The 18,468-nt window shown below is 45.8% G+C and overlaps 1 protein-coding gene across 6 annotated transcripts in view; it reads right to left on the minus strand.

The window, feature by feature from the left end:
* DNM1 (dynamin 1) overlaps positions 1-18,468 on the minus strand; it is an 88,519-nt gene that overhangs the window by 13,076 nt on the left and 56,975 nt on the right. For 4 of the 6 annotated variants that reach the window (XM_044305706.1, XM_044305705.1, XM_044305703.1 and 1 more), the window contains exons 15-20: positions 14,969-15,078; positions 12,979-13,090; positions 9,062-9,073; positions 5,890-6,060; positions 4,477-4,718; positions 4,138-4,353 (exon numbers count right to left, since the gene is read on the minus strand). In XM_044305706.1, coding sequence (XP_044161641.1) covers positions 4,138-4,353; positions 4,477-4,718; positions 5,890-6,060; positions 9,062-9,073; positions 12,979-13,090; positions 14,969-15,078 — 863 coding nt within the window. Of the gene's footprint in view, positions 1-4,133; positions 4,354-4,476; positions 4,719-5,889; positions 6,061-9,061; positions 9,074-12,978; positions 13,091-14,968; positions 15,079-18,468 lie in introns of those variants that run through there. The other 2 variants (XM_044305704.1, XM_044305708.1) reach the window with 2 other exon arrangements.

Below are 18,468 nucleotides of genomic sequence, written 5' to 3' on the forward strand. Positions count from 1 at the left end.
GAACTGCCCGCCGGATCCGCCGATTTGGATGTGACTGAAAGCATTTGTGAGACGGATCTGGATGCGGATCCGTCTCACAAATGCATTGCAAGAACGGATCCGTCTCTCCGCTTGTCATGCGGACAAACGGATCCGTCTTGTATTTTTTTTCTAATTTTTTTTCCAGTATGCGCAGGCCAGAAGGACGGATTCGGCATTCCGGTATTTTGAATGCCGGATCCAGCACTAATACATTTCTATGGGGAAAAATGCCGGATCAGTCAGGCAAGTCTTCAGTTTTTTTCGCCGGAGATAAAACCGTAGCATGCTGCGGTTTTCTCTTTTGCCTGATCAGTCAAAACGACTGAACTGAAGACATCCTGAAGGGATTACTCTCCATTCAGAATGCATGGGGATATGCCTGATCAGTTCCTTTCCGGTATAGAGCCCCTGTGACGGAACTCAGTGCTGGAAAAGAAAAACGCTAGCGTGAAAGTACCTTTACGAGTTGGGGGGGTGTCCCTGCACAGTCTGACACTATCCAATCAGTGCTGCCAGTGTCAGACTGTGCAGGGACACACCCCTAACTGGTAACATGCAGCTAGACCTTCACTGCAAACTGCTAGTAATTCATTTATAAATTCTAGCAGGAATAATAAAGGAACACCACAGCATGAAGCCATAAAAATAGATGCTCCAGAATTGCTATTTTTATTGGCGGGGGCGGCAAGTTAGGACATCTGTCAGTAGATTTGTAGTTGGCTGACATGTTACATGTGCGCTTGGCAGCTGAAGGCATCTGTGTTACCCCCATGTTCATATGTGGCTGCATTGCTGAGGAAAAACTTTTTTTTTGTATATGTAAATGACCCTCTAGGAGCAACGGGGGCGTTGCCATTACTCCTAGAGGCTCCACTCTCTCTGAAACTGCCGCCCCCTCTGCACTTTGATTGACAGGGCCAGGTGTGATCACATTTACACTGCCTGTTCCTGCCAATCAAAGTGCAGAGGGCGTGGCAGTTGAAGAGAGATCAGAGCCTCTAGGTGTAAGGGCAACGCCCCCGTTGCTCCTAGAGGCTCATTTGCATATATTACATACTTTTTCTCAGCAATGCGGTCACATATGAACATGGGACCAACACAGATGCCTTCAGCTGCCAAGCGCACATGTAACAGGTCAGTCATAGGTACAAATCTGCTGACAGATGCCCTTTAACCGACATGGCTCGCCAATATGGCATTCCTTCTAGAATGAATGTGTCATGTGGTCCCTTATGGGGCTATACGGGGACTTTGGTAGCAACACGCGTCACACGGCCAAAGATCGCTGTATCGCCATGCTACTGTTGTGTATGTCGCAGCCTTACGCAGCAACTTTTGGTTTACAACGCGACAGGCGCACAGCGATCTATGGCCGTGCGACAGGTGTCTACCAGTCAGGAGTGCTAGAAGGGCACGTGTCAGGTCTTCATTTATCACCTATTTCACCCACGTTTCTGGGTGTCACGTGGGTGTCACGTCTGGGTTCTGACCACCAGCTAGGATTATCTCAAACAAGGTGCACGCCTCGTTTCAGTCCCCCCCAAAATTAGACCTGCTCAGTGGATGCCAATGAACCTGCACTTTTTTTTTTTTTTTTTTAAATAAGGGCCCCTAATTTACAGATGCAGACAGCACTATGTCTATCTGTATAAAACCTAGAAGCGCTCTCTACGGTGTCGCACTTGTAAGCAGTACATACGCAGGCAGGCGGTGCATACAGACTAGAATAAAACTTGTAGCCACTACTTGGTTTTAGGGAGCAGGAGGTAGGGGGAGGGGGAGGCGGTATATAGAATAGAGAATTGCAGTATGAAATGGGAAAAAGGGGAAGCTGTGCGAAATAAGGGAAGAGCATGGATGACATGGCGGTGACGGTGCGGTATGATGCACTATGCAGCGGCATGCTGTCCACCATGGAGATGACTAGTGAATGTAGAGATCTAGGAATGTGCAGAGTGATCTACACCAAATACTCCCTGATCCGGGCTATGCAGTGACATCAGTCGCCCATCAGACTGCATAGTGACATCACATACTTGTCGTACCTATAGCCCTACATTGATTCAGACCTATGAGTAAGGCCCCATGCACACGGCCGTGTTTCACAGCCGTGTGCGGGCCGTGGAACCGCGGCCTGGATCCCTCCTGAGAGCAGGAGCGCACGGCGTCACTGGTTGCTATGACGCCGTGCGCTCCCTGCTGCCGCCGCAATACAGTAATACACTGGTATAGATCTATACCAGTGTATTTCTGTACTGTGCCGGCAGCAGGGAGCGCACGGCGTCATAGCAACCAGTGACGCCGTGCGCTCCTGCTCTCAGGAGGGATCCAGGCCGCGGTTCCACGGCCCGCACACGGCTGTGAAACACGGCCGTGTGCATGGGGCCTAAGTCTGGTGCAACAATGGACCGAGATGTCTCGTCTGGTAACCATTAGCCTTAAAGACTATCCTGGTCCATTGATAGTTGCCCCTAATGACACTTACTGGATATTCAGGTAGTGTCACTGTACCCGGTCATGTCTTCTGGGTCTACCCGGTCATGTCATCATTGCATATGGAGACTCAGTGGTCAAGAGTGGACATTAAGGAGCATTTTCCTTGTCACATTGGGCTTCAGACACTATTTACTTCTGATGTACATTTAAAGGGGTATTCCGGTTATTCACTGGATGGGTATAACTGTAAGGGTCCATTCACACGTCCTAAAAATGGGTCCGCATCCATTCCGCAATTTTGCGGAACAGGTGCGGACCCATTCATTTTCAATGGGGACGGAATGTGCTGTCCGCATTCGCATTTGCAGATCCGCACAAAAATAAAACATGTCCTATTCTTGTCCGGAACGCAAATTGCCGTTGTCCGTGTTTTTCGGATCCGCAAAACACATACGGACGTGTGAATGGACCCTTAGGATGGGTTTTACATCACTGTTTCATTTTCCATTTTTATGATCCATCAGAAGAACAGATAAATAAATAGGGCAAAAAACATATCCTGAGCATCTGTTTTGCACATTTTGCACCAGTTTTAGCCATTTTCGTCTGAAATCCTTTTTTTTTAGGCAGAAAAAAAATGCTAAAAAAAATGGGATCCGTTTTTTTCTGTTTCCTCTGACAGATCAGAAGAACGGAAAATGAAACAGTGATGTGAACACGGCCTTAGATCGGTGGAGTCACTTTCCCGAAATGAATGGAGTGGCAGTCTAGCTGCTCCATTCACCTCTATGAGACTGCCAGAGTACAGTTCTCAGCTATCTTCAGCAGTCCCACAGAGTTCGAATGGAGCGGCACTGTCCATGTTCATCCTGCCATTGCATTCACATGGGGCATGGGACCCCCGTTGTAACCAGAATACCAATTGACACCAATATTCAAAGGTTACTGGTCACCCAGACTTTAGGTATATCTCAAAAAAGGGCACTTGGTCCAATTCTTTGGATATCAGTGGATGGACTCATCTAGTGGTTGGTCTGTAATGATGCATCCAACATTCTCTGGACGCATCATTAAAGCCCATGTTGGTATCGAGGAACCTCGAGGTGAGGTTCATCGATACCAACATGGGCCCCACTAAATGATATTGGTTAACTAAACATTTTCATAGCTACTCTTGGAAATGCTTCTAGCAGGACAACCTACCATATAAAAAGGTGTCACCACCTCAGAATAGTACAGAGAATGTGCCATCAGTAAAGTATAGAGCAACATGGCTGTGCCGTTATATAATATGAAGCAGCTGGACGATGCCAACGTGGTGTGAATCCAAATTGGGTGATCCCACAACTACATGATCATTGTATGAAACTGCTTCTAGACCCTGATGCAAAGTCTGAATCTGGGCCTACCACCCAACCATGATGGCGTCACATCAAGCATATGTGACTTACCACATAGTCTCACCATAGGTCTCAGTTCAATCACTGCCATCATGCTGTCCTCCTGGGGTGCTTTCGCTAAATTAAAATCCTTATTACAAGGTAGATACTTAAATCCTGGATAACTAGTAAACCTTTGAATACCGAATTGAAGCCTGAATATTGAGCAGTCACTGTCATAGTCTTTTAACTGGAGCTTTGTGCCTTTAAGAATAACCAACCTTGGTTCATACAAACTTACCTAGGGACACCAGGAGGGGCACGGTTTGGCCTAGAGGGAATCTGGGGAGGTGGACCAAAAGGATCTGGGGATGCCCCAGGTCTAGATGGAACTGGTGGTGCACTCCCAAGTGTGGTGCCAGGTGGAGGTGGACCTGGTGCTGGTCCTCGTGAGCCGGGTCTGGCTGGAGGTACAGCGGGTGCTCTCCTTTGTGGAGTAGGGCTTGATGTAGGAGACCTGAATTACAATAAGTAGTTAATTATCACATGCGTGTATGTACTATGTGACGATAGTAAAACAGTAGAGGGTATCACTACAATGACTTTCACAGTGTTAACCCAAGCACTTCTTTTTGCTTACCTGCGCCCTGTGGCTACATTTTGCACCTGTAGCCAAGAGTCATCTACGGGTGGGGGCATAGGGGTGCTGGTAGTTGTCGTGTTGATGTCGCCGATAATATTTAAGGCTTCTTTCAGGGCATAGTACATGCGCAACATCTCATCCCTGTGCTGTGCCTGTTCTGCCGACTCTTCCATCAGTGTATTCTGGTCACCGCACGAATACAAGTTGGCGAGGAGCTCTGAGTGGATGAAGTCTTTCGTCTAAGCACAGGAGGCAGCAGCGTAAGCAATATATTTGGGTAATGTTATACATTTGCCACAATATCCCTGCTTTCTTTCTGCTACGAAAAGCGTCTCAAGCTTAGCGTAGGTGACCCACGGTGCAGTCTGTGGGAGTCACAAATCCACCTGGCTGTTGCTGTCTTCCTGACTCTGCTTGTACAGATTGGCTGCTGTGCATAAGCACAAGCCCACCATTCCATTACTGCCCACAACCTAACCATGCTAGGGCAGAGAGATGTTTTCCATTGCAGCAGGAATGATTATAAATTAAAAAGTTTATAAAAATTCGCCATCAATATTAGATTAGCAGAGGTTCGACTAGCGGCACCCCCACCAATAAGCTGTATACCAGGTGCAGCTCCATCTTTTTAGTAGCCTGGTATTACAGCTTCATTCAAGTGCATGGGACCAAGCTGCAATACCAGTCACGGTCACCACTAAAGTATGGGGTACTGACTGACCCCCATTGATCTAACACTAATGGCTTCTCCTAAGGCCTTACAATCTACAAACAACTAAATCACCAATAAGGCCTCATGCACACAGACGTTGCCTGGCAAACAGCGGGTCCGCAATATGCGGGCACTGGCCGCGTGTTCAGGGCATCACGGATGTGGACCCATTCACTTAAATGCGTTAGCAATCTGGAAGGTGCGGTGCGGAACAGAACCCCACGGAAGCACTAATACAACATGTTCAGTTGCAGTTCAGGCAGATCACGGACCCGTTCAAGTTGAATGGGTCTGGATCAATTGCGGCAGCCACACGGATAGTTCCCATGCATTGGGAACTATAAATTGCGGTCCCCAATGCACGGAACGGCCGAGCAATGCCCGTGTGCATGAGGCCTAAGAATGAGAAGATTATATGGCAACAGTTTTTCAGTAAGGCTGCGTTCACATCTCCGTTTTAGAGATCAGGATGCCTGATCCGGTGCACAGTTACATGCAACGGTTTTTATCTAGCTGAAACCCAGCATTTATGCCGGAAATCGGCCAGAACACTGCCGAGTCAATGGGGATCTGTGAGATCCGGCAGGCTGCTCTGTTCCGGGAAACAGCCTGCGGCATCTCCAAACGGAGATGTGAACGAAGCCTTAGAAGGCCATGTCGCCCCTTTTAGACCTTGAGTAGTCAACAGAGACACTTACATTATTTATCATGAGGTGCATAATCGTTTTGGGCATGAGGTCCCGGATGGTCTTGTTGACGATGCCCATGTAGGAATCCACCAGGTTGCGGATGGTCTCCACCTGCCGCTCCAGTTGAGGGTCCATAGAATGCATAAAGCTGTCAGAGCCGTTCTCATCGGACTCGCTAGCCTGCAGGACAAAAGAAGCAAAAGAGTAGAAAGAAGATTTACCATGGGGGGCAGCAGAATCCTTCACAAGTGCGTCCACGGCATAGGTCGTCACCGACACCGAACCGAAAGAGCCTGGGGATCACTGGTAACTGTTAGGTCTTCCACCAGAATTAAAGGGTTTGTCCACTTTCTGATTACTGTTGACCAATCTGTTTGTAAGATGATTATAGGCACTTACTAATATAGCCTATGTTGGAATTCTGCGCCATTTTCTATATTTCATTAGGTATGCCCCCTTGTTTGCCAAGTCTTTTGTGCTGTCTTTTCCATAAAGCGGCTGCTGATGGAGGGTCGTGTGACCAGACAAGTCACCTCCATGTGATGCCTCCTCCATTCAAATACACCGCACCTGCCATCTACACCTTACACTGTTGGGATTTCAGTGCAGGTGCAGTGTGTTTGAATGGAGGAGGCCGAGTGGTGTCTGGTCACATGACCATCCATCAGCGGCCATCTTATAGGTGCAGCGTCCCACTACGTGTGTGTGGGCACTGCTTAAAAGCACTTTTTACCTTGTCAATTGCATTATGTTGTATTGTGGTACTTTGTACTAATGTATCTGTAAAATCCCTGTTACCAGGCAGATTAGGTGTAATTTATACATCCCACCACTAGATGGGGATAAAGCTTAGGTCCTATATATATACCTAGGTCAGGCCTAGTGAGGGAGATTAGTTGAGACCAGAGATCAGATAAGTGATTAAAAATTTAGTCTGAGTCTAGAGCAGATCTGAGGAAGTCAGATCAGATTAGTGGGAGAGAATGTAGAGTGAAGACTCCATGACACAGATTAATGAGTGGAACCAACTTCGCTATGAGGTGGTACTAAGATGTGAGGCGCAGAAGAGCGTTTTCCTTCTGTGGCCGGACTATAGACTTGCATCCCTGACCAGTAGGAGAGAGTTTGCCTTCCTGGAATAGAAACAAGCTTCCTAAGGGATCATCGGTGATAAGAGCCATTATTGAGGGCCACAGACACCTTTGCGCATGGTGGAGGATTTATAGCTTCTGGCAGCCACACCATACTTCTGAGAGACAGATGAGTTTTCCTGTCCAAATGTTCAGCTTGTAGGGAAAGGACAAGGAATAGGACCCAGCACATCAATAGGAATAAGGTACTCCTAACCCACAGCTCGAAACCAAACCTGAAAAGCCTAGAAACTGTGGATTTGCAGAACCAACTCTGTATCGTCAAGAGACTGCATTTTTGTACTGCTGCAACCAAAGTCACCAAAAGTAAAAGTTGTGAGTTGCATCTTACCACTGTCTACCTCATTATTACTACTAATGGTTGTACCACCATTAACGGTACTGGCGTCACGACAAAAACCATCAAGGGACTCAGCCGCAACAAGCACCCCTAACATCAAGGGCACCTCAACCACCATCTAGGCTGATGCTTCTTTACCACAGAGCGTGCCCCGGAGGATTTCGTGCTGTCCACCTCTACACTGTGCTGCCAGCCCAGGGAGGCTATCTGCTAACCGTGAGTAAACTGATGAACTGTGTGTTATATTTTGGCCCCTCATCGGTCCACCGTGAACCTCACGTGTTGCCCCTGTGCTACTGGCTGGCTGCATAGACAGGACCTCAATGCAGACAGCAATGAAGATTTGCCTAAAAAGAGGGCATGGCTTATGAAATATAGCTAATGGCACAAAATATGAACATAGGCTATTTTAGTAAGTGCCATATAGTTATCTTACATACAAGTAGCCAGAAAGTGGCCAACCCCTTTAATTTTGAAAATTAAAGGAGTTTTCTGCATAAAGAACATTATGTTCAAAAGTGGTAATAGCCCCGTTTAAAAACCTCACTGCTCTCGTACCGCTCTCCTCTGCTTCCTGGTCCAACTTTTGACATAGGGGCATGTGATCACTACAGCCAATCACTGGCTACAGTGGTGACTTGCTGCAGCAGGTGATTGAAGTGATCACATGCCCCTGTGTCGGGATGTCATCGCTAGACCAGGAAGGAAAGACATGTGGGCCCCTTCAGCATTGGGGCGGAAGCAACAGAGGGATCCGTGAGGTGAGTGCAGTTTTTTTATTGTATTTTTAATTAGCACTATTAGCATAGTTGGAAAACTCCTTTAAAGGCTATGTACATCTTTGGGGACATTTATTTATTTATTATTGCATTGCATTGAGCTCATTTTGAGCTAAAAATCTGCTTTTACAATAAGTCTTTATTAAAAATATTGAACCAGTGTCTTTGTGCAGCCTTGAGTTTATCTAGTAGCAGGATCTGTATTTTCACTCTGTTCTGTCAGGCAGCTCATCTGACGACTGGTATGAATGTGACTTTAAGTGTTTATGACCTTTTAGTAATTTAGAGATAAGGTTTTTTAGATGAAGTAAAGTATCATTCACACAGCTAGAAAAACAGTTAACCCTTTGTGATAGAACGGCTCAATATTTTTTAATAAAGACAAATAATAAAAAAAAATTCTTAGCCCAAAATGAGTAAAATGCAACCATATAAAAATATTGTCCCCGAAGGTCTCCATAGTCTTTAAGCATTTTAGTTTATTGTTCTGGACATCTATTTACTGGCCATTGAGATGTCTGTGAAATTGAAAATAGGGCAACACTTTGGTGGATAATCCAGAAGGACGACCCTCCAGGGTTACCTAGGCTGGACCGGTTTAATGTCTTAGGCATGCAAAATAAAAATAATGTTAATGAAGAGAATTCAGGAGAATGTCAGAACCAGGAGAGAAAAAGAGGGAAAGACCCCAAATTAAATGTTCTGACCAGACTTGGAAACAGACGGAACTGAGGATAAAAAAAATGATGAGGACGGTCAAGGAAGAACTTTAGCCCCCCCCCCCCCCCATGAAAACTCTGTCTTGAGCCGCGGGGGCCTTTCATGGAAGGAAAAGAAAAAGGAAAGTGAGGTTGTTAAAGAAGCAGGAGAAGAAAGTATCATGGCTCCCCGAAGCGGACAGCACAACTTACTTTATCCTTGTCCTTTGAAGTCAGATTGAGCCACAACAGTATAAAGTAAAACACACAAGAGGGAACAAAATAGAAAACAAAACACCAGAGTTAGTGGTTAAGGAGGGATCCTGGGGCCTCAGAATCATAAAACAGGAAATGATCAAGGTGTGGGCTCAAATGTGGTCCTCTACCTGCCGGGGGTCTTCGCTATGATGCCTCCAAGCAGGGGTGCACCGCCAATGAGGCAAGGTGAGGCGATTGCCTCAGGCAGCACCCGGTAGGGACAAGTGGGGAGCAGCGGAAAGGCCTTGGGCCTCGTCATTTCATCTCTGCATATTCAACTGTATCGCTGTACTAACCAGTAGGTTTTGTAGCACTATAGGTAATGTTTTCCAAGCATGCCTTTAACTGTAAGGCTTGAGGGAAGAGGTCAGTTTTAGAATTCGGCATGCGGCGGGAGGCGGGGAGGGGTTAATTTCAGTTTTCGCCTCAGGCAACAGAAAGGCTAGATACACCCCTGCCTCCAAGCCTTAGATGCGGGTGTATTCATTCATTTTCTCCATTGCAGGTCAAAATTTTGGGAAACCCTAATTAACAGTCAAATTACGGGTAGCCCCAGACATGCTTGAACCATTTCATTCTCCATTATTTTGGCCACTGAGCAAACCTTTGCTTACGCATGGAAAGGAACATGGCTGATATGGTTGGATATGGTTTAAAGGGCTGCCTGGCACTTACTTACAGATGGCCTATTCTGCGATACATTCCCTTTAAGAGGTCGCAGAGCATTTTCAAGCACCATAGACCCTTCAAACAGCGGGGGTGCTGGGAGTTGGACCCCCACAGTTCAGATATTGATGACCTAGCGTCAGGTCATCAATATTTCAGTCCAGCGAATTCACTTCGCTTTGCCCCCTTTTCATCTTTCCTACGGGTGTTGGACAATCTGTCTACTCTATCCATTTCTATGCACCCCTCCACCATTGTGTGGTCTCTTTCCTTCTATTTGGAAGGGCCTATATAAGCTATATCCCATTAAGGATTGATACCGCCCACTTGGTTAACATCAGTTAGTCCCATTTATTAGATCGTTACTATTGATGTCCTGTCAAGCGATATAATTAGGTGACTTTCTTGTGTATTTTCAGGGGCTTGGCTTCCTGAGTGCTGGCCCTATCTACACCGCTCTGCATTTTTGCTGTGCTTCCTATGTTTGTGTTATCACTACTATGTATGCAGTGTCGTAGCGTGGGGGGGGGACGTTGCACCGGGCGCCAAATTGTAGGGGGCGCCAGGCAACAGGCAGTATAATGAGGGTGATGGAAGCCTATGGCTCCCATCCCCTCCGTTCTGCCTCATAAGCTTCTTCAGGCCAGGCCTAAAGCCTATGAAGCAGTAGAATAGCGCAGGAGATCGCGACTACATCACCATGACCTCCTGAGATGACGCGGCGCAGGAGGGCAGGGTGATGTGTTCCTGACTGCCTGCGCCGGGACACCCGAACAAAGGCTACAAGAGGCAATGAAGAGAAGTGAGTATTTATTTTTTATTTTTATGTAAGTACTAGATGCCATACCGGGGGCACTATGGAGGTGGGAGAAAGAATGGGGGCCATTGCATGTTATACAGAGGGGCCATTATATATTATAATTATACAGAGGGCCCATTAATAATGGCCCCTCTGTATAATTATAATATATAATGGCCCCTCTGTATAATTATAATATATAATGGCCCCTCTCTATAATATATAATGCCCCCTGTATAATTATAATATATAATGGCCCCTCTCTAATATATAATGGTCCTCCTGTATAATTATAATATATAATGGTCCCCCTGTATAATATTATATATAATGGCCCCTCTGTATAATTATAATATTTAATGGCCCCTCTGAATAATATATAATGGTCCCCCTGTATAATTATTATATATAATGACCCCCCAGTATTATTATAATATATAATGGCCCCCTCCGTATTATTAGGATATATAATGGCCCATTATATTTCCTAATATTAGAGAGGGGCCATTATATATTATAATAATAATAAAACTCTGCAGAGATGAGACGCGGCTGAAAGAAGGAGTCATGGCGGTCTTATCTCCGAATGAAGACGTTGAGGAAAGTCTACATCACAGGAGACGTCACTGGATGGATGAGGTATGTGGTGCTGTATTCTCCTGTATATTTTGTAGTGATGTATGTAATGTCCAAACACATATTTGTTTCACGGTAGGGTTGGGGCGTGGATTGAGAATATGGCCCACCCTGCCGCATCCTGGCCCCAGACTTCAGGTCACACTGTGCGTGTTCTAAATTCTGGGGGCTCACATCCATCTACTACATTATCTGTACTCAGAGAGTTATCACTGTGTTATTACATAGGACTGCTACATTATCTGTACTCAGAGAGTTATCACTGTGTTATCTGTGGTGTTACATAGGACTGCTACATTATCTGTACTCAGAGAATTATCACTGTGTTATCTGTGGTGTTACATAGGACTGCTACATTATCTGTACTCAGAGAATTATCACTGTGTTATTACATAGGACTGCTACATTATCTGTAAAAAGGGGCGTGTCCACAGGTTGGGGGGCGCAATACATGGCTTTCCCCGGATGCTGGCAACCCACGCTACGCCACTGTATCTATACTTTAAAGGGCATCTGTCAGCAGATTGGGGGGCGTTGCCATTACACCTAGAGGCTCTGCTCTCTCTGCAACTGCTGCGCCCTCTGCACTTTGATTCACAGGGCCAGGCAGTGTAAATGTGATCATGCCTGGCGCTGACTTCTCCTAAAGTGCAGCGGATGCGGCAGTTGTAGAGAGAGCTGAGCCTCCAGGTGCAATGGCAATGCCTCCCATTGCTCCTAGAGGCTAATTTGCATATATTACAGGCACACATGAACATGGGACCAACACAGATGTCTTCAGCTTTCAACAGGTCAGCTAGTTTCATAGGTACAAAACTGCTGACAGATGCTTTTTTAGGCTACTTTCACACTTGCGCTTGATCGGATCCGTTCTGAACGGATCCGATCATATTAATGCAGACGGAGGCTCCGTTCAGTACGGATCCGTCTGCATTAATAACTTTAAAAAATTTCGCAAGTGCGCAAGTAGCCTGCGCGGATCCGTTCAGACTTTCAATGTAAAGTCAATGGGGGACGGATCCGCTTGAAGATTGAGCCATATGGTGACATCTTCAAGCGGATCCGTTCCCATTGACTTACATTGTAAGTCTGAACGGATCCGCACGCCTCCGCACGGCCAGGCGGACACCCGAACGCTGCAAGCAGCGTTCAGCGGTCCGCCTGTCCCTGCGGAGGCGAGCGGAGCGGAGGCTGAACGCCGCCAGACTGATGCAGTCTGAGCGGATCCGCATCCATTCAGACTGCATCAGGGCTGGACGGAGGCGTTCGGGTCCGCTCGTGAGCTCCTTCAAACGGAGCTCACGAGCGGACCGACGAACGCTAGTGTGAAAGTAGCCTAAAGTATACAGACATAGTAGTGATAACACAAACATGACACATGCCCTTTAAAAAAAAACTTGCAGTTTAAAAAAAAAAATAGGGGACTGACGAGGAAGAGCAAAAAGCCCCAAAAAAATCACCAAGAGATTTGCGTTCAGACAGAGAAGACAGTGAGTTGCCCATGAGAATCCCAGAGACAGACCCTCTTGAAGCTGTGTGAAGAATGACAGAAAATGGGGTCCTTTCACAACTGAAGGGTTACCACAAAAGTCGGCACACCAAGTAGAGCTATAGAAACTCAGGAATGGTCACAGACGGCCACTTTGAAGTTGTAAAGGACATTTGGCCGGTGGTACAGGACTTCATAGACCTTTATATAAAGATCAATGGATGATATACCCATAGCATTCATCCCATATTCTGTGATCACATATAGCATCTTTGAACCTACCCCAGCTCTCTCTGGGTAGACACCAGCACGTAAGAACGAGGCCTTCCAGCTGTCCACCTCCTCTTGAGTCTCGCAGGCCAACTCCAGCTGACGGTAATCCTTGTAAACGTTCCTTTAAGAACCACAGAAAGCAATACAGGCATTTGGAATAAAACACAAATCACCAATAACTGCATATACGATCTCCATGAATTTGGCAATTTCAAGGGGAGCTGAGCTTTTGGACATTGATTGTTTAGGGTTATGGTATGTAGGGAGAGGCTTAATGGCAAAAATCAAAACTGGACCTTTCGGTCAAGCACTCCCTCCGATTCTTTGTTATCTTCCTGCAGGGATGGGGAGCCTTCTACAGGTTAAGGCCTCGTGCACATGACCGTATGTATTTTGTGGTCTGCGAATTGCAGATCAGCAAAATACGGAGAACGTCCATGTTGCATCTGCATTTTTTTGCAGACCCGTTGACTTCAATGAGTCCATGGTCCGCATTTTGTGGCCAAGTATCCTGTTCTATACTTTTTCGGAATGGACATACGGATGCTGAAAGCCCATGGAACATCTGTGTGCTTTCTGCATCCATATATCCGTTTTGCAAAATGGCTGAAAACGTCAGCAAAATCCGGACCACGGACCCATTGAAGTCAACGGGTCCGCAATTAAAGAGCGGAAGACATATACGAACCGCATCTACTTTCTGCAGATCTATGATTTGTGGACCGCAAAAAGGATACACTCGTGTGCATGAGGCCTAACCTTGAAGAAGGATTATAAAGCCAAAATTTAGGGGTGGCAAGCTTGGCAGTTGCCCAGGGCACCTATTGCCCCCAAGGAAGCGCCAGGATCATTCTAAACCAGGCATGCTCAATCTGCGGTCCTCCAGCTGTTGTAAAACTACAACTCCCACAGTGCCCTGCTGCAGGCTGATAGCTGTAAGCTGTTCGGGCATGCTGGGAGTTGTAGTTTTGCAACAGCTGGAGGGCCGCAGGTTGAGCATGCCTGTTCTAAACCTACCAAGTATATTTCTGCAGTATATGGTTCTTTTATTTGGAAATGAGTTGAAGTATTGTGTGGGAAGTATGAGGCAGTATTATATAAGTTTGTTAAAGGGATTCGGTCACCTGGATTTTAGTGACAGAGCTTTTAACATCATCACATCACTCTGCTCGTTTTGCATTAAAATCTACTAGTATTACTACCCGAAGTGTTGTCCTTTGTCTAGAAAATCGCTTTTATTAATATGGTAATTACCTGATTAAGGAGCCCAAGGGGCTGTACCTCCGGCCGTTGGTGCCCAGCTGCGCCCCTTCTCCTGGAGCCCAGCACCGCCCCACTGCTAATTTATTCACTCCTCATTGCCGGCTGGCGCATGTGCCGATTCCAGGCGCTGACATGTGTATCCACGGAATGCGTTTGCTGAGCCATAAGCTCGCGCATGCGCTGTGGATACAGATGTCAGCGCCTGGAATCGGCCTCACAGGACGCACTGCACATGCGCCAGCCGGCAATGAGGAGTGAATAAATTAGCAGTGGGGCTGGGCTCCAGGAGAAGGGGCGCAGCTGGGCACCAACGGCCGGAGGTACAGCCCCTTGGGCTCCTTAATCAGGTAATTACCATATTAATAAAAGCGATTTTCTAGACAAAGGACAACACTTCGGGTAGTAATACTAGTATATTTTAATACAAAACGAGCAGAGTGATGTGATGATGTTAAAAGCTCTGTCACTAAAAACCAGGTGACAGAATCCCTTTAAAGAGGCTTCTCCATTTCATAAATCGCTGGGATATTCCTTCACTCAGAGGGTCTGACCTCTGGGAACCCCACCAAATCTGAAATGGGGAGGATAAATGCCTGCTGAGCACTTTCTCCCAGGGGCCACCATACATAAACCGTAAAGGAGACGCCGTGCTACACCAGCGCTGTGGCCCCTTCCTCAGGATCAGCGGTCCCAGAGGACGGACCGCCAGCACCGATCATAAAAGTTACGTCCTTACCTTTGTTCAGTGTTGAACAGGGCGAAGATATATTTGCTGGACATAAATCCTTTTTCGACATCCCTCAGTTTCAGATTATCCAGAGGAAGCATATACTTCTTCTCTTTCTCCTGTGGTCGGAGAAAATAAATCGATGAAAGGACGCCCCCAATAAAACCTGATGAATTATGACATTGTTTTATGTGAAATTGTGTTAGTCATGTGGCCTATGTAAAATATAACGTTTTTATGAATAATTCCTCTGATTTTATAATTCATTCAATAGTCATGATTTGTCGTTTTATGTACGCAGCTCCCATGCAGACCTATGTGTCTCCACGGTTCAGCCTGCACACAAACCCTGGTTGGTCTGGTTTCCTGCAGAAAGAAGAGACCAGCAGGATCCCTGTAAGCATCACAACCGTCATGGCGGGAGAGCGGTGAGATGAATATCCCGTATTATACTGTCTGAAGAAGATCTAGGCCAGTTTAAAAAAATGAAGTGACTAGATAACCCCTTTAATGGCGACAGACGGTCTCCCCATTTCAGGTGTTTATGGCATAGCTAAATCCCATAAATATCTAATAACTGGGAGCCCTGGGGTATTTCTATTTCCCCTACCTGCTGGGAGAATGGAGGTCCATTGACCCTGGCTCAAGAAACAAATATGGATATGTCATGGATTCCTTTAAGCGTTTCTGCTTTATTTCAGAAACGGCACCACACCTGTCCATAGGCTGTGTAGGGTATTGCAGCTTTATTAAAGGGGTTGTTGCACTTAAGAGACTGGTGGCATACCGCTAGGATATGCCACCAATGTCAGATAGGTGCAGGTCCCACCTCTGACACCTGCAACTATCTCTGGAACAGAGCATGCGTGGCCACCCTAAATTCATTTCTATGGGAGCGCTGAAAATAGCCGAGCTCGACTATTTCCAGCAGTTCCATAGAAGTGAATGGAGCGGTGGCCATGCTTGCACGGTGCGCTCTCCATTAATTTCTATTGGACTTCCGAAGATGGCCAAACAAACAGAACTCCCATAGAAATGAATGGAGGGTGTGGCTGCGCTTGCCGTGGGAACTCAGTTTTTTCAAGATACCTCTCATGGGACCCACTCCTATCTGACATATCGTTGCGATATGCCACCAGTGTCTAAGGTGACAACCCCTTTAAGTGAATGGGGCTGAACTGCAATACCACAGTCAACCTGCAGACGGGTGTTTCTGGAATTAACAATTGCAGCACTAAAAGAGGACTAGGCTCAGGGGATATGTTGTCTCCCCGCCAGGGATAATCTTGGCTATTCAGACTAAAAGGCTCTGCAAATATTACTTCGCTATATGGGATATCCATTTTCAGAGACTTAAGGGTTACTGCACAAGAATGAAATATGACCCAGGCGCGTGAGACACATGGAAAAGTCACTGGACAAAAACCTAGCCCAGCGCATGTTTCCAATTACTGCTTATGGCAACCCTCCAGCAGATATGGAAACGCCCCTTTAAGTAGTGACTTAGTTGGGATATTTATCGCTTGATGGATATCTTTCATTTATTGTTTATTGTGGTAGCCTCTGACTGAATAGGGAGTTGCCAATATTCACTGACTGGTAACATCACTCGTTCCCAGTGCCTAACCATTATACTTAAAGGAACACTGAATCCTATGCAGGCTATGGCGTATATCTGCTCCCTGTTATCAGCCATATTAAGTCGGATGGCGTGTAACAAAGTCAGATATATTTTCTCCTATGTATAAGTTGTGTATTTTAAAGTGCTCCTCCGATTCAAGAAAAAAAAAAATCACATTAATCGGGGATTGAACAGAACACTTTAAAGACCTTGCACTCGGCATAACAGAGTTGGTCCGGAAAGTTCCTTTAGTTATATTCTACTTAAGTTGTGACTTATTATTTCTCTAGGATTCACACCAGTCTTTGCTTCCCTGTTTTATCAAAAGTTGAATAACATTTTTATGGTTAAAAGATAAAAAAAAGGGGGGGGGGGAAAAAAAAAAGACTATTCTGAGGACTCTTCTCGGTGACGTATCTCCAGTGAATATGAATGAGAGTGCCAGTTCTGAAAAAGGCCATTTGTCCCAGGAAGAACTTAGGGAGGAAATTCCACAAAGGGGAAGAACCGACTGATACATCTGCAAGTAATTTTGGGCAAAGCAGAGGCTAGAATGTAAAAGTGTGGTGTCAGCGATTTCCAGAGCCTCTCATCGAACTGAAAGTGGTTGGATAGAAACGCTGCCATCACAAGAAAAATAAAGGCAGGGTAATATTACTATTCATCACGTTACAGCTGTACAGCACTGAGAGGAAAGCAAGAGACCAAAAACAGCGCTACTAACTATTAGAGGGTATGTCCACCACTGGACGCTATTAATAGAATATACGTATATACAGGAGCTATAAATATGGGAAACTTTATAAATATATTACTTATGCTGTACAACCTGTATTATACTGCAGAGCTGTACTCACTATTCTGCTGGTGCAGTCACTGTGTACATACATTACTTATCCTGTATTATACTCCAGAGCTGCACTTGCTATTCTGCTGGTGCAGTCACTGTGTACATACATTACTTATCCTGTACTGATCCTGAGTTACATCCTGTATTATACTCCAGAGCTGCACTCACTATTCTGCTGGTGCAGTCACTGTGTACATACATTACTTATCCTGTACTGATCCTGAGTTACATCCTGTATTATACTCCAGAGCTGCACTCACTATTCTGCTGGTGGAGTCACTGTGTACATACATTACTTATCCTGTACTGATCCTGAGTTACATCCTGTATTATACTCCAGAGCTGCACTCACTATTCTGCTGGTGCAGTCACTGTGTACATACATTACTTATCCTGTACTGATCCTGAGTTACATCCTGTATTATACTCCAGAGCTGCACTCACTATTCTGCTGGTGCAGTCACTGTGTACATACATTACTTATCCTGTACTGATCCTGAGTTACATCCTGTATTATACTCCAGAGCTGCACTCACTATTCTGCTGGTGCAGTCACTGTGTACATACATTACTGATCCTGTACTGATCCTGAGTTACATCCTGTATTATACTCCAGAGCTGCACTCACTATTCTGCTGGTGCAGTCACTGTGTACATACATTACTTATCCTGTACTGATCCTGAGTTACATCCTGTATTATACTCCAGAGCTGTACTCACTATTCTGCTGGTGGATTCACTGTGTATACACATTACTTATCCTGTACTGATCCTGAGTTACATCCTGTATTATACTCCAGAGCTGCACTCACTGTTCTGCTAGTGGATTCACTGTGTACATTCATTACCTATCCTGTACTGATCCTGAGTTACATCCTGTATTATACTCCAGAGCTGCACTCACTATTCTGCTGGTGCAGTCACTGTGTACATACATTACATTACTTATCCTGTACTGATCCTGAGTTATATCCTGTATTATACTCCAGAGCTGCACTCGCTATTCTGCTGGTGCAGTCACTGTGTACATACATTACT

This window comes from Bufo gargarizans, chromosome 9 (assembly GCF_014858855.1).
Source record: "Bufo gargarizans isolate SCDJY-AF-19 chromosome 9, ASM1485885v1, whole genome shotgun sequence".
NCBI classification, from domain to species: domain Eukaryota; kingdom Metazoa; phylum Chordata; class Amphibia; order Anura; family Bufonidae; genus Bufo; species Bufo gargarizans.